The sequence below is a fragment of the Equus przewalskii genome, chromosome 25, assembly GCF_037783145.1.
Source record: "Equus przewalskii isolate Varuska chromosome 25, EquPr2, whole genome shotgun sequence".
Classification (NCBI taxonomy): domain Eukaryota; kingdom Metazoa; phylum Chordata; class Mammalia; order Perissodactyla; family Equidae; genus Equus; species Equus przewalskii.
The window spans coordinates 33,422,826-33,439,274 of record NC_091855.1 but is presented as its reverse complement, the minus strand read 5'-3'; the positions used below and the strand labels follow the sequence as shown (position 1 = coordinate 33,439,274).

The 16,449-nt window shown below is 44.6% G+C and overlaps 1 protein-coding gene across 21 annotated transcripts in view; it reads left to right on the top strand.

Moving 5' to 3' along the window:
* The window catches only part of TTC7B (tetratricopeptide repeat domain 7B), a 245,992-nt gene that overhangs the window by 182,731 nt on the left and 46,812 nt on the right, over positions 1-16,449 (top strand). For 8 of the 21 annotated variants that reach the window (XM_070594411.1, XM_070594407.1, XM_070594404.1 and 5 more), the window contains 3 exons: positions 3,119-3,283; positions 5,620-5,670; positions 15,017-15,157. In XM_070594411.1, the coding sequence (XP_070450512.1) occupies positions 3,119-3,283; positions 5,620-5,670; positions 15,017-15,157 (357 nt within the window). The remainder of the gene's footprint in view (positions 1-3,118; positions 3,284-5,619; positions 5,671-15,016; positions 15,158-16,449) is intronic. The other 13 variants (XM_070594415.1, XM_070594412.1, XM_070594403.1 and 10 more) reach the window with 3 other exon arrangements.

Here is a 16,449-nt window from a genome sequence, read left to right as displayed (position 1 = left end):
ACAGCTGCTGCGGCTGCCCAGGGCTGTCCTCCCCCTTCACCCCTCCCCAGGTTCCCGTGAGGACAGTCATACCACATTCAGACCCCCTTTCCTTCCAGCTGGCCGGGACCTTAATTTCCCCTGAGGTCCCAAGACTTTCATGCCACATCACATGACAATAGGTAGTGACAGAAAATAAGTGAGGTCCCTGTTCTCATTGTCTCCTTTGCCCCTTAGGACATTTTCCCTAGAGCCCTCAGGAGTCTCCCTCTTCAGGGTAAACCTTCTCAAATGCCATAGTGTCCAGGTGAGGTGTGGCTGTGTGGCACAGCCAGGGGTCGCTGCCCCCTTCTCCTTAGTGGTGTTTATGCGCCTGCTCTCTCTCTCTCACTCCGGGAGCCAGGTGGTCGGAGTCTGGATGGCTGGTGCAGGTGCCCTTGAACAACAGGAGAAAACCACAGCCTCTCAGGCACTGACAGTGACCATTTTATTGATGTATTATCCACAGGAGTCCCTCCAAGACTCCTTGCACTGGCCCTGCCCTATAGCCCCACATTGTTGGTTTGCACACCACCCATTACTTACCCCGGAGGCCAGGGAATCAGAAAAATGGAAGGCCATGTTAGGAGGCCTTGTCAATTGCAGACCAGTTGTAAATGAGGGTAAAGCATTCTGAAATGATCATTTAACTCAAAGAGACTTAAAAATTAGGAAGCTCATCCAAAAATGGAAAAGATGCCTCCATCTTGGTTGATGAAGCCCAATTTTATAGAGTTCAGCTCTGTGGACAGTCGCAGGAGGGCCAGCACGTTCTTATTCGTACACCTATGTGGATGGCCTGCCTTGTGAACAACCCGCAGATCCTGTTTAAACTCCAGTTCGGAATGTAGCATAGAGAAGTTTTGCTTCCGTCCCTGCCCTTCCATCTTGTCTTTCCCTTTAAAGGTAACCATTTTTGTTAGCTTTTTTGTTTACCCTTCCAGTGTTTTTTCATGCAAATAAACACAGGTATTATTTCCCAGATCCCTTACATAAAATATAGCATACGATATGTATGCACTGTTCAGCACTGCATTTTGCACTTCACAGCATATCCTGAAGATCCCTCCTTACCCATTGTAGAGCATGTCCTCTTCTTCTTTACAGCAGCATAGTATTCCATGACACACGGATTTCACGTTCTGGACTTATCCATCCGGCATGATCTTGGCCATTTTCCTTCCCTTTGCTGCATTTTCAGCTCACGTGGTGCTGAAGGAGGCTGGGTGATTTTGAATATCCACTGCAGCGCTGCTCATTTAGGAAAGCAACTGGGTTGTAGAGAAAAAGAGAAAAGGAATTTATCCAAGTAAAAGTGGTCCCAAATCAACACAGAAGTGACTCTGAGATCAGCTGTGGTCTCAGAGAGCCCAGCCCTGGCAGGTGACAGCTTGTCAATAGCGTTGGTCCATGCCACACCCGGTGCTTCCCTGCTTTTCTAAATGCCCTGATTTAAAGGGCACAGGCATCTGACACAAGCAAAGCTGTACAGTGGCCAAAGCCGTGGTGAACTTGCACTGTCTCGATCTTGCCAGTGCCAAATCAGCCCCATACAGATTGACTCCTTTATGAAGCCGCAGGTCCTCTTGGATCTCTTGTTTTTGTGTTCCAGACTAAAATTTATTTCCTTTTTATTTTTTTATTTTCTATTGTGGAAAATTTTCAAATATACCAAAATAGAGACGCTAATCTAACAAATCCCCGTGTACCTACCTCCAGCCTTCAACAATTAGTATTCTTTTTTCATCCATCTGTCCTGTCCCACACTTAGTTTTTGTAGAGTATTTCGAGGCAAATCCCAGCCATCATATTTCACCTGTTAAAATTTCAATATATATGTCAAACAGGAAAGAACTTTAAAAAATTTAACCACAATACCATTATTATACACCTGGGTCATTACAAAGCGCTGGCTCAGTGTGCTTGATTTTGGAAGGGGCTGGCATAGTTCATTAACTAGAACATGGTTTTCTACTGCTGAAATTGTCTATATGCCTATAGATGTGTAGACCTATAGATCCATAGACATATAGACCTGTGGAATAATGTAAGGAGAGCCAATGTCTAGAAGCTTTGGACTGGCCAAGTCCACTGTGGCTTGTAGAGTAGATGCTGGTTTTATTACATGGATGTGGCAAATTGAAAAAGCCCCCCTTAGAGAGCATGATTTCCTTTCTAACACCTCTGGCTCTCCTTCCCCCGACCTCTGTTGTCTAATAGGTCCCAGCATCGCCAAAGAGGAATCAGATGGAGTGACAGTCTTAACTCTGAGGCTGTGAATCATTGGCTTTTCTTTGGAATAAATTGGTAGTTCCTTAAATAGAGGATGAAAGGGTTTTTTTCTTCCTTTTGCCTTCAAAACAGGATGTGGAATAAGGAAATTTATCTTTAATCATTGGTAGATATTACTGGACACCTATCCAAAACAAAATAATTCTTTTAACTTGAAAGTTTGGTCCATTTTGTCTGGGAAGATGTTTAATTGTCACTGTGGTGGTCCCCCTATTGCTGTGTATCTCTCCAGCTGTAGGACATGGAGGTGGCAGTGATAGCTTCCTTTTCAAAGTGCCCAGCCGGTGCACCCAACCCTAAACCAGCTTAGAAAGCTTAGCACCCCATTGTCATGATGCTGGGAGCGTGACATATTGTCGCACTCGGCACCTGCGCCTAGGAAGACCTTAGTTCTCAGGTAAACTTTATATAAGTGCTTCTCATAAAAAACAAATCTAGGAAAAGTCAAGTTCTAACCCTTTCCAATTGAAAAGCAAATAGTTTCCTCTAGAACGTCCTGGATATTGTAAGTTAAAGATGTATTATTTTCAGTGCATCATACTGCTGAATCCGTGCCCAGGTAAATCTGAGTTATTTTTATTCCATGGTGGTGTTGCAGAACAGTTAAATAACCAGTGGAAAAACGATAAATTTGTTTTCTTCGAAAAGCACTTGTATTCTATTTGTCAAGTAGAGGGATGATTGTGTATTACATGACCTCATTTTCTTTGCAGCTTATGTGAGTATATTAAAAGCTAGTTTATTTTTTTCTTTGTGTTTCTAAAGCTTTTTTGCCTTTATCCTTTTTTTTTCTCTTTCACTTTTTTAGTGTCAGATTCCTCCTCCTCCTCCTCTTCTCTTTCAAGAACCGAATCTCCTCTCCACCTGTTTGTATCTTCTCATCTTCATTCTCATCCCAAACCCGATACCTTTGTGTGGCCCCCTGCAGCTCATTCATTCAGTGACCCAGGCCCCCGCCGGGAACCCTCTCTGTGTAAACATGGTTTATGGTTTTTCCTTTCTTGGTAGTCCTGCTTCATTTGCCTGATGTTTCATGTTCTGATAATCTTCCTAACTGATAAGCTGGATAGGAAACTCCATCAAATTTATCTGAGAGAAAATCTTGCCAACTTGAAAATCCAAAAGCTGTTTGGGGCAGAAGGAGACATCAGTGCCCAAGTTCTAATCTCCTCTTTGAAAAGTAAAGGAAACCTGTTCTGAGCAGAATAAATAGAAGCTTTTCTAGAATATAGCTTCTAGTTCTCGGGTACTTCAATACAGTGCCATTTCCTGGAGTTGGTTTAAATGCATAAAAATCCTATTTTTAAAAAAGGCAAATTAGAACATTTTGCAGATAATCACTTATTCCTAAATATTTCTGGTTTTCAATTTAGAAATTAATTCAACAAGTATGTAGTAATCAAGGTAGTATTCTAAAGATAATGGCCATATGCCCTTTAAATGTATGGTTCTCAACGTTATGTGCATTAAAATCACATAGCCTTGAGAGCTGCAGAACCCCTGCGCCTACCCCCAGAGTTCATGATTTGGTAGGCCTGAGTTGGGGCCCAGGAATCTGGATTTATAAAGTACCCTCTATGATTCCATTGCTGGTGGGTTATATACAACGTTTTGAGAAACGATGCTATAAATTGGTTTCCATTTGTAAAGAAGGAAAATGTAGGGTTTGTGTCATGAAACTATGCAGGGAAATCGAAGAGTATTTTAATATAATCTTGCTTTTAAGTAATACAGAAATTTGAAAGTCTCTTTTAGGTGTTCAGGGACCTGTCAATGAGAAAAAAGAACAGATCCCTGTGTTAAAATGAAACACTGGTTGATAAAGTCCTTAGATGGGACCTAAATGTGGGTTTCACCAGCAGAGTCCCCGCTTGTTTTCCTTCCCTCATTTATTTAATGTTCTCTTGTCCGGCAGCACTGGCAGAAAATTTAATCTCTATATCCGTGATTTATACGGGCTCATCTTTGTTCCAAATGTTCAGTTATCTGCTGAACAAAAGCTCATAAGGGAAAGTGCTGCCAGAAAGAGCTACCTTCTCTAATGTGCTCATCTTTCGGATGGCTAACTGGCTGGTAAACTCTCACACATACAAAGTCGGGGCAGAAATGAGGCTATCATCTAAAATAAATCATTCAAAACAAGAAACGCTCTGACCTTACTTATCTGCATGGTAAGTGTTCTGAACTTTGCTTTAATGGCAATCTCAGTTTTATGAAATGGAAGATGAGGATAATGTTTATAAACTGCTTATGTTGTTTTTAATCTACTTCTTAAAATAGATGTTTTCCCTTAGTACAATCATAGAGGCAATTGCCAACTTCGGTTTTTCCAGAAAAATTGTTTATTACGTTGACTTTTGCCCAATTTTTTGTCTTAAAATGGGATCTTACTGTTTTATAATAACGTTGTATGCTCTCACTGCCCCGTCCACTCTCATTTGCACAACAAACCCGCCCACCTCCACACTCTTCCGGTATTTGCTGTGTTGAATCCCAAGGAGCTCTGTGTTCCTTAGACCTTTGAAGATTGAAGTGCTGAGTCTTCCAATGAGGCACTTTGTATCAGGTGAATTATTAAGTTGTCAGGGTGACGGGGACCCACTGGGCTTTCTGCTGAAGGTACCATGTCCCAAGCAGTGCTCAATTGTTTGTTCTTTGTGAAACTGTCATCGTCCCAGCCTTCGGGAGTGCCTAGCCAGTAACCCAGCATTGTAACTAAGGCTGAAACATCCAGGAATCTTTTTTACCCCACAGATATAACGTTTAGAGAAGAGAAAACACACCATACTTTACTGATAAATGTAGAATTTCTTGATTAAAAATGCAATGAATTTGAATCCCAACTCTTTCCATTAGGACAGATAATCAAGACCTGAAGTTCTGTCAATTTCCCCCTCCAATCTTTTGACTTCATAGGAGTGAAAACTAGCCCAACCCTACAAACTGTTGGAATCATGATTAGGGTTAATGTGTGGAAAGATCTGAAAACTGCTTGTTTGATTATTTTCCCTTCCCTTTGGAATTTCCTGCCCTGGAAACAAAACACATTACACGAATTGGTCAGCTTTCATGTGCTGGGTGAACATTTAAATGTAGAGGGGAATGCCCAGTTGGCCTTTCTTTGGTTAAAAAAAAAAGTCATTGTTAGTGGAAAAACATGTGTCACTCTTGGATTGAAATGTGACTCCAGACAGCCAGACTTACAGTTGGAAGGTTGTGAGAACTCTGTTTGCTTTTTTAGCCTTAATTTTGATTTTTCAAATGTTTTGTTTCTTGGTTTTAATTTTTGGTTTGATTTGTTGTTCCAAGGCAACTCTCCAGAAGTATACTTTCATGGTTTTCCCTCCCTTTTTTCAGTTAGTAAGTAGTTTACCAATCTATCTATTAACCTTTCTGAGACTCTCCAGAATCACGCTTCCCTCCACCATGGAATGTGTGTTGTGGTTGTCAACTGCTGGGAATGTTGTGATGGTGTGGACACTGAGCTGCCACCTGCTTGCCCACGCCACCACCTGGGGCCCATCTCTCCTGAGATCCTAATGCATTCCTTCGCAGCTTGCGTGTAAATTCTGAGGAGGCAGTACTTGTGTGGGGAGGACTACAGAAGAAGGCATTGCGGGAAAAATGCCCAAGTAAGGGCGTGGGTGGGTAGGTCAGCAGCCCCACTGGTGCTGATCAGAACTGTGAGACACCCAGCCTCCCCAGGGCGGGTCGTCTGTACATTTTGGGTAGAGGAAGCCAGCTGAATCTTGAAATTCCTTTCCAGTTCAACCATTATTGCCACGTAGAAAAGCAATTCTAATAATTACTTTTCCTAAAGAAAGCTAAACTACATCTACCAACATTTAAAGGAAACTGAGCAATTCTCTGGGTGTAGGACTAGTGCTTTAGGTGGTGTTCTTTGAAGGCATTAGTGAATTATCACATTTTCCGAAGGATGGTTCTTAGGCCACTGATTCTCTCTGGTCAAATATTTTTGGGAAGTCGTGCATCTCCCTCTTAGAGACTCACAGTTCACGTTAGCACATTAAAGTCCTGAAATTTAAAAAATTGAAGACTCTTAACTTTGACCCAGTGTTCCCAAGCTAAATTCCTCATTTTTTCCACCCTTTGGAATCCAGGGACTGTATTTTGGGAAATGCTAATGTATATACTGATCCAGTGCCTTTGAATGATCTGAACCTTTACTGCTTATGGCATATGTACCCCTCAGGGAGTCGATTTCCCTTCTGAAATCCAGCTCAGCCTAGATGGATTTTATTTCTGGCTTTAAAAAGTCCATAACAGAAAAGAGTTATGTTTGGTATTGTCGTCATATTAGGGTTCTTCAGGGAAAAAAAAGTTTCACTTTTAATATCAGGCTCCTCGGATACATGAAAAAGATTTGATTTTCAGAAAGTCAGGTTACTTTCACATCTCCAAGCAGCCCTTCTTAGTTAAAGTGAGGCTTGTATATTTATACAAGGGACTTAATTGTCTTCCACAGAAACGGCTCCCGCTTTCTCAAAGGTCAGGAGACCTGGGGTCAAGGGCCAGTTCTGCAGAGGGACCCACGCAACTCATTTAAGCTCCCTGGGCCCTAGTTTCCTCATGGGTAAAGAGGTCGGCTTACGAACCCTTCTGTCCACGCACGCCTCTGTGGTTAGCCAGCAGCTGATCCTGGTTTCGAGCCTCAGCCAGGTGTCCTTCTCCAACTGCAGCTCCCAGTGGGAAGTGACGTGCCGGGTGGCAAGGGCCGGATGGTAACGCAGCTGCCCAGGGCTCCTGCCACGCTGCCCATCACTCCTTAGACTTCAGGACCCCAGGCGCCCCCATTCTTGAGTGCTCTAGCCATCGTCATTTTGGAGAAAAATGTGTGCTGACGTTTTATTCTCCTCTCCAGAATGTGCTAAACCCAAGAATGCCAACTTGGGTTCTTGGCTCAGCTTTTCACATCACCAATACTGGTGAAACTGTTGTTCTCTTTAGGAATGTGTAACTGGGAGGAGAGAAGACATAGATTAACGAAAAAACACACCTCTCTAATGACATAGATTAAGAATAAATTAAAGGTAGTAGCTTTTACATTATGGCCAGCATTTTATTATTGACTTTGCATTTTCTAACATTCAAAAATGTATATATCACAATCAGGAAGTGACTAGTCAGTTAGGTGACATATTTCACACTCTGCTCCTAGAATAGTTTCTATTTTTTTTTTAAATCTATGTAGGAAAAGTTACTCTAGTGATGACCCTATTGCTTTTGAGGGGTGGCAATTTAAAAAATTCAGCCACAATGATTCAGCTTTAACCTTTTCTTGCTATTTTAGTGAAATTAAAATTAATTTAATTCTCTTGAGTTAGTTCTGTGGTGTCTTTCTTTGAACAAGATTGAGTAGAATTTTAGGAGATTGACAAGTCAGTAATAAATGGCGCTCAAATAGAAGGTGAGGAGCATGTGTCCACTAATTAGACTATTGCCCAAACCTGGGAGGCTTTTCCCATGTGATGCCTTCACAGACAAACAGCCTTCCCCAGGCAGAAGGGCACTTCAGTCCAGAGACAGCCTCATGAATATGCAACGGGGAGGGTTTCGATGGAGATGGAAGCATATGCCCAGTGTAGTCCTCCAGAAGGTACTGTCTCCAGCCCAGAGCCACAGCGCGTCTCACAGTGACAGCTGGCATCTTCCCGCATGCTTGTGAACGGCTTCCCTCCACGCTTTCCTTGTGACCACCTGGCCCTGCCCACACCCGCCAGCAGCATGCTGGGCCGCCCCCGCATGCCCACTGGTGACCACATACCCCAGTCCCTCCCTGAGTTGGTGGGATCCTCCCCCAAAGCTTTCCCTGGAAAGAACTTCCCCTTTTCAGAAGAAGACACATCCTGTCAGGTTTACACTGTGCTTGACAGTCTGTTAAAGTCATTTGGAAATTGTGATCTCGTCTTGGGACCATGGGTTTGGCTGTCCTGATTTACTTGGCTGTCTTAATCTCTTTTCTGCTCAGTGAAAAAAGAATCTACTAGGTTGGTGACCAAAGTTATTTATCAGAAGAACCCACAAGCAGGAGGCCCCATTGTCAGTGGGAATTGGGTAGGACCAGGCAGTTGCCCACCAAGTCACTGCAGCCTGGCACCCCCATCACACTGGTGGACGCGCTGTGAAGAGGGGAGCTCCATCGTGGAGTTAAAAATGTGGAAGGGAGCTCTCTGACAGCACAGTATGAGGAGCTCGCCACCCTAAATCAGCCTCCTCAGGAAAGCAGGGCTCCCTCCAGCCAAGACGGGGATTGTCCTCATGCCTACAGGGGTGGGGTGGGGGTGGGGGACCAAAATGTTTGATGCTAAAAAATGATGCAGAGAAAATATCCTAATTTGAGGGTTGAAGTGAAAGAGGCCTCTCATATCTCCCCTCCCCCTTCAAAAAGTAAGAGACAGTCATCACTGGCTCCCCAGTGGGTGACAAGCAGACATGGGACTTGGGATGCTGCCACGTGCTCCATCATCCTCCCATATTCGTGCACATGAGGCATCCAAGTTAATACTCCAGGGCTGGGAAACAAAGAACAGCCTGAATCCTGAGCCCCGAGGACATGCTGGTTCTTAGGGCACAGGTGGCAGGTGTGAGAAGGTCATGGGCTGCCAGCAGCCCACACTATTGGGCTGATTTACTTTCAAGCCCTATCTTGAGAAACAGACATTCTTTTCCTGTTAAAACTGAAAAATTTTAAGCAAAGCTCTCTGGCAGAATGCTTAGTCATTCAGATTGCTGTTTAGCATTCGGAGTCTTTAAGAGGTGGAACTACTGCTTTTTTTCTTTAATTGTTTTGGGGGCACAGCTTCTAAGAGCTAGAAGCTGGAGAACTCTGTTGACAGATAATAGTGAATCCTTTCAGGACTGAGGGAAATAAGTATGGAGCTGCATTAGCAGTGGGCGATTGCTGCATGCCCATTACTGGGTTGGCTGGGTTTCTTTTCAGAAGAACTTGGGGAGAGCAGGTATCTGCTGCTGCAGCATTAGGCAAAGAGAACGTGGGTGACAAGCAGAGAGATGGGACTTGGGGTGCAGCTCCATCATCCTCCCATATTCATGCCCCTGAGGCATCCGAGTTAATATTCCAGGGCTGGGAAGCAAAGCGCGGCCCGAATCCTGGGCCAACACATGTGAGATCTATCTACTGATGTCTCTTGGGTAGATGATTTTTTTTCGCACGTAGTGTGACATAGTTGTCCTTTGTTCCTGGACTGTGGTGCTCACCAGGTCACTCGGTGGGCAGGGTTTCGTCTGAGATCTAGTTCATCTTCTACGTGCTGTGAAGATATGAGGGGAGAGGGAAGGTGGACATCCTTCACCCTATAGCAGCTTCCTTACATGTGCCACCAGAACATTAAAAGGGTAGCTGAAATATAAATGCATGCCGTGCATGCAGTGACCCTGCTCATGAAAATACAAGGTTGTCAAAGGTAACTAAGCCACATAATTTATTGAGGCTTTTGCTTAACAAAATTATTGGCTCTGAGATCCCTTTGAATGATGAGCTTTGGTGAAATAGAGTTTGTACGTGATTGCCACATTTGAGGTCTACATGAAATTGGCCGCAGGTGTAGTGTGCTTCGGAAAGAGGATTTTTGGAAAGCCTTCAACTGCGAAGGCAATTTGAGCTGGCTGTCCCCAATGTCCTACTTGTGGCGAGGTTTCTCAATAGGCTTCAGCATATGATAGGAGCATGGGTCAGAAATCCTTGGGTGGCGTTCAGAGTGTGGACTCACATCTTCCTGAGGTCAGTAGCCTCAGTTCCTGGTCCTCTCTATTGCCTTCTCCCTCCCCCAGCGCCACACACATGGTGGTCCAAGGGGGACCCCAGATGAAAACCCTGAGTACAGGGACCTGAACAGTTCTTCAGGTGGGACTTGGCCTTTGTATCAGGTGTCTGAGATCACATTTTCTCTTGGGCGTCTAGGTGGGAGGGAAGAGAAAGCGGGGGGCTTGAGGAAGTAGCGCAGATCTCCTTAGTTCTAGGGCATCTTATGCCCCCTGGACCATCTGGGCAATTAGGTCACAGAACCTAGGCCAGATTTTAGGGTGTGCTCTCACCTGCCTGCATCAGCACTCGGTTAAGGTGGCTTCTCAGAGCCACTGTGTCCTGTGACTGAGGGACCTGCTGGAGCACGGCAGCTGCTCAGCCCTCAGGGTTTCAACAGTGATAAGCACTTCTCAAATTAATGTGATAAATAGGAGATGCACAGCAGCCAGGCGCTTTCCCTGGCTTTCCTGGCGACCCTGATTATTTGGAACCTTATTTCTCCAGAGTCTTGGGTTTCAAATGAGGGATATGTCTTATATTCCTCCCTCTGATTCCTTTTTCAAGCCTCACTTCGTCCATTTCCCTTAGAGTAACAATTGTCTTTGCCCCCACGTATGTTGTAGGAATACGTTTGCTTTGGGAGAAGGAAAAGGGTTGCTTTAACAATATGTTGGTTAGAACTAGTGTTGCTAGTTGTTTACCTACATAAATCAAAATCCAGCATCTAATTCGGCACTTACCATTTCAGTCCTATGAAACAGGTTGTTCTGAATTTTTTTAATCAGATATATCCATTCTGATTCACAATGTTTATCCTTTTTTTTCCTCCAAATTCTAATCCAATGGAAGAATATGATTTATTGTGTTATAGCCAGGAATAGTAGATGTTAGCTCCTAAATAATTTTACTGTTATTATTACTCACCTGCTGTTATTAATAAATATCTGAATGCTCTAATCCATCCCTCGTTCAGAACATGAAGGGTCTCTGCCCGTTTGAAAAGAGATTGACTAGGAAGGAAAACATTATTTCTGATAAAGCTCAGTTATTCTCCATATTTAAATAGGTTAGTTATATTAGGGATGGGGAAAGTCACTAGAGGAGGTGCAGTGTGTCATCTAACTATGTGCTGCTGTCGTTTTTGGTCCCAGTTGTTGGGAGTGATGACAGCCACCCTGAGAAGCCCTTTGAGACAGTGCAGGTTCTGTCCTCTGAGCCACTGGGAAGGAGAGTAGAGCACCCAGGCATGCATCCAAAGGAGGGGACCGCTGGCTTCCAAATTTCATACAGTACTCACTCATTCCTTCACTCATTCATTCCACTAGGATTTACCAAGTCCTTCCCATGGGCCTGGCATTGATAGTGCCTGAAAATACCTCAATGGAAGACGTGCTTCCTGGCTTCTAGAACCGCACCCAGTCTAATAGAGACAGTTACATCAACCCTAACATAAAACAGTGTGGTCTGTACGGTGATAACCAGACCAACAGACTGTTTGGGGAGCACCAAGGACCCGAGGCCTAACTTTACAGGGAGGTGGTAGGGAGAAGAAACAGAAGGCTCACAGCAGGCTTCCTGGAGGAGGTGGTGTCAGAGCTGGATGTAGAGGTTAGATTTGGAGTCAGACTAGTGTTTGAGTCCTGGTTTTGCCACCTGCTGGCTGTATGACTTTGAGTAAGTTGCATAACTTCATTAAATCTTAAATTTTGTCATCTAAACACTGCAGATAACATTGTTACCTGCTTCACAGAATTGTTTAAAGATTAAATGAGATAATATATGTAAAGTGCTAATCACAGTGCCTGAAACATGGTATGTTCTCTAAAACTGATAACCACCACCATCATCATCATTACCAGACCTTATTCACAGTGCAACATATTATTATGTGAAGAATTAATTAATTTAATTGTATATAGATATCACGAAGAGCGGGAACTTTGGCAATAGTTCTGATAAGTTCATTTGTGGATCAAGCAAACAAAACACTTAATCCAGAGCCAGCAGTGATGGCCTAGTCATTAAAGTTTGGCACTCTCACTGCTTTGGTGGCCCGGGTTCCTTTCCTGGTGGCAGAACCACACCTCCCGTTTGTCAGTTGCCATGCTATGGTGGTGGCTCACGTAAACCTAGAGGGATTTACACCTGGGATGTACAACTGTGCGCTGGAACTTTGGGGAGGAAGAAAAAAAGGAAGATTGGCAACAGATGTTAGCTCATAGCGAATCTTTTTCTGCCAAAACAAACAAACAAATCAATTAATCCTAAAAGCAAAATTAGCCACAAGTCCTTGTAGCAAAGACACCAAAGAACCTGGTAGAAAAATTTGTAGAATATTTCTAAAGCAGTAGTTTATTTTTTTAATTAATTAATAATTACATATTTTAAACATGTCTCAGTTTTTATTTCTCATGTGTAAATATCACTAGCTATAACCCACGTAAACAAAATCTCTGTAGGATTTTCATTAGCGTTTCAGTGTCTAAAGGGATTCTGAGACCAAGAGGTTTGAAAACCACCGTTCTAAAGAACAAGATCTTGGGGTCTGCTGGTGGCACAGCCGTTAAGTTCTCGTGCTCCGCTTTGGCGGCCCAGGGTTCACCAGTTTGGATCCCGGGTGCAGACCTACACACCATTTATCAAGCCATGCTGTGGCAGGCATCCCACATATAAAATAGAGGAAGATGGGCACAGATGTTAGCTCAGGGCCAGTCTTCCTCAGCAAAAAGAGGAGGACTGGCTGCAGATGTTAGCTCAGGGCTAATATTCCTCAAAAAAAAAAAAAAGAAAGAACAAGATCTTCCTGGAACTCTGTCCTCAGCTCACTGTGCTACAGGGAAGCAGGAGAGCTCAGACTGGCCGGCATGTGTAGAATACACTTTCAGGCTTTTCTTGCCAATTGGTAGTATATCTGCTTTCTGTCTGTCCAGGTCAGTGGGTCTCAGTCTTAGCTGTACATTGGACTCACCTGGGTGATTAACAAATAGATGCCTGGCCCCACCCCTAGAGTGAGCGCTTCACTTGGTCTAGTGTGTAGCTATGGCATCATGATATTTTAAATCCCTTGGTGATTCTGATGTGAAGCCAAGGTTGAGAACCACCGTTCAAGGTAGTCAGTGAGAAGGTAAGCCGGCCTAGTAATATGGGAATGCAGCAACAACCACCTCTACATTACGCATTTATTTAACTGACAGTTGCTATTAAAAATCACAGGGAAATTACATCAAGTCCTTGTTATCCAAGTTGAAATATTAATTTCCCATAAAAAGGTTAAAAACAAAACAAGACCAAAATAATCAACAACAGTTTAATCATCTTGCTGTTTAGATTTTTTTTTTAAAGTAGTCGGACACGCTTTGTCTAAGCAAGGGTCACTTCTTAGCTGAACTTCATGGGCTCTCCTGCATCAGAGTGGCATCCACTAGTGGCTTTTAACTGGGCCTCCAGTTCCTCTTTGCATGGCAGCGTGCCCACTGGAGGACTCACTGGTCCTTTCCCAGAGGCGCTGTCCTGTTGCTCGCCCGCGTGCGGGCACTGTCTGTGTGGATTATCCACAGAAGGTGCGTTCCCAGTCTGGTTTCCATCCACCTCCCCTAAGTTGCCTCCACCAAACCCCCACCCAAGGATTTGAGTGTATTTAGAGGAGTCCATGTTTCCTTCATGTTGGAACAGTCAAAACACAATATGGATGGCCAGTCTATTACTGCAAATACTCTTAAAATGAATAAATTATGGTGCGTTTCAAAGCCCAACAGAAATTATTTTTATCCTCACGATTTTGTCTTATCCAGAATATCCCTAACTCAATTTGAGTAGTTAGCATTTGTCTTTATATATTATCAGTGTTTTAAACCTTAGGATAAGTTGAGAGTTACCACTAACAATGTCGAAGTTATTTATCTCCATTTTAAACTTTATGATGCATTATAAATTAAGAATGCTGCTGGTGAAAGTAAACATCAGCAGTTTAAATTTGAAATGACAGTGACTCCTGCCCTCAGTTCGGAAACCGTACCTGAAAGAATGAGTGTTGGAAAGAGATGGGGAACAAGCCCCGGTTTAAGGAGGCGGTCTCGATCGTCAGGACCTCTAGAAGGTCGAAGAAGAAGGAGTCACTTGATTTCTGAACGGAAGCTCTTTTACCAGATTCCTTTGACTAGTGAATGTGCCCAGTCCGCCCTTTCCCCGGCCTCTCAGGACAGCAGGTTTTACAGAAGAGTTAGGCAGGTGCAGCCTCTGAGCGCCAGGTGTCTTTGCTGCAACCTCTCCTCCACTAGTCGACTATTAGCCTCAATAATGGACATCTGCTTATACACAGGGCAAAAGTGTGCTTTGTCTACCATTTTTAAGCCTTGTCCTAGAATATGGTTCCAACTCTAGGGGTTGTTGCCCACCTGTTGAGGGGCAGGGAATGAAGTGGAAAGTTGCTGGGTTTGTCTGGAGAATGGCCTCCATGTACTCCAAATACCACCCCAGGAGGCGAGTGTGATTTCTCCCCCACCCCCCAGATGGTTCTAGTTTAGGCTCTGACGGGGGTGCTTTGTAACTTCCCTTGGTAGACTTCATTGATGCCCTGTTTCAACGTGTATATCACGGTTGTGGACACGTTGTACTCCTCTCCTGCCCCCAACACTCGCACTGAACTTGACCGAGCTCCTGGAGGAAGCACCTAGGGTAGCATGTGCCCTGGTTGTTGAGTAAAGGATCAGCTAAAGCAAGGGATGGACACGAAGGTTCCAGGCCATAATGATTGTCTGTATTTCTTTAGGGACAATAAAACTTAGAAGCATCATGGGAAAAGGGGTGTGTATATGTCTCACGCTCTTGTCTGTGTCTGGGGGAGTGAGTTGGGTGTGGGTGGGTGGTTGGTTGGGTCTCTCCTTTCACTTCTGATGCCATCTTCTCAAAAACCTCTCACAGGCTCTATCCACGCCACGTCAGTAGCAGCCTCAAGAGTGGAGCAGGCCCTGTCGGAAGTGGCCTCGTCTCTACAGAGCAGTGCCCCCAAGCAGGGCCCGCTACACCCCTGGATGACGCTGGCGCAGATCTGGCTCCATGCAGGTACTACTCTGCTCCCACTGGGGACCTTCTACCCCACCGACCCCCACCCACCACCTGCCGCTGTGCCAGAGGCTGTAGATCCTGTGCGCACTTGCCTGTTTAGCCCACAACCTCTCCTCAGGAGAAATCAAAGCTTTTGCAGTCACACACCAAATGTTACTACTTTGTAGGAACCGTGAGTTACTCTGCATCTCCCCATCCCTCCCCTGCCTCGGTACCCTGACCCAGAGCCTGGCACAGAGCAGGTGTCCAGGAAAGACTTTCTGAATTGGACTTTGAGGATCTCGGGGAGCTTGCTGTGTTGGGTGCAGGATTTGTGCTGCAGGCACCAGAGGGCCGTGCCCCAGACTTCTTTGTGGGAGACAGCATAGCATGGTGTCCTAGAACCGGGTGTCTGGAAGTCTTGCAGACTTAGAGTAGAGTCCCAGCTCTACTACTTACCAGCTGTGTGGACTTGAGTTAATAGCTTCACCTCTCAGCCTCAGTTTCCTCATCTCTACAGTGGGGTTATTACACCTGTTTCCTACCGTTGATGAGCACAGTGCCTGGCATGTCCTGTCAGTGAAGTCTTGGAGTCCCTGGGAGAGGGGCCGGATGTATCGATGACACAGATGTCTTTAACAAAACCAGGGAAGGGGCTGTGTTTTTGATGTCCCCACTCCCCTCTCTGATGGCACTCTGGTAATCCACAGAGAGGGAGCCCGGTAGCAGCAGCTGCTGAACTGGAAACTAGCCCGGGAAGCAGGTATGACTGCCCCTCCCCCAGCTTCACGTGGCTGTTTCTGCATAACTGGAATTCCCAAAAATAAATCCAGCATGCAGGCATTTTAGTGATGAGAACCCCACTCAACAGAGACTCCGGGCAAATGATGCTGTTGATTTACTTTGATGTTTGTATTTCTATATAAAGGGTAGGGTCTTGCACTTGACCTGCAAGACCCTGACTGGGCCTTCCTAGGCTTGACTCTCAGGGTGCGCGGGAAAAGCCCAGATCTGGCTGGGGAAAGTGCTTGTTATCCACCATTGTCCATCTGTTTACTCCTTTGTTGCCAAGGTTAATTGTATGATGTTCAACCTTGTTTGAAACCATTGGCGGACCTTTGGATATGAAAACACTGTTGGATTTACCTGGCTTTGGCATGTCACGGAGCCAAGCTCAGCCAGCCTTTTCTGTGTTGGCATCTTTAATTGAGCCATAACAACCACCGTAAATTAACAAATTATATTCTTCTAAGCAGAAGTACAAAAGGGGGATGATTCATGAATGTGTTGATTGTTCTTCCTGCGCAGAC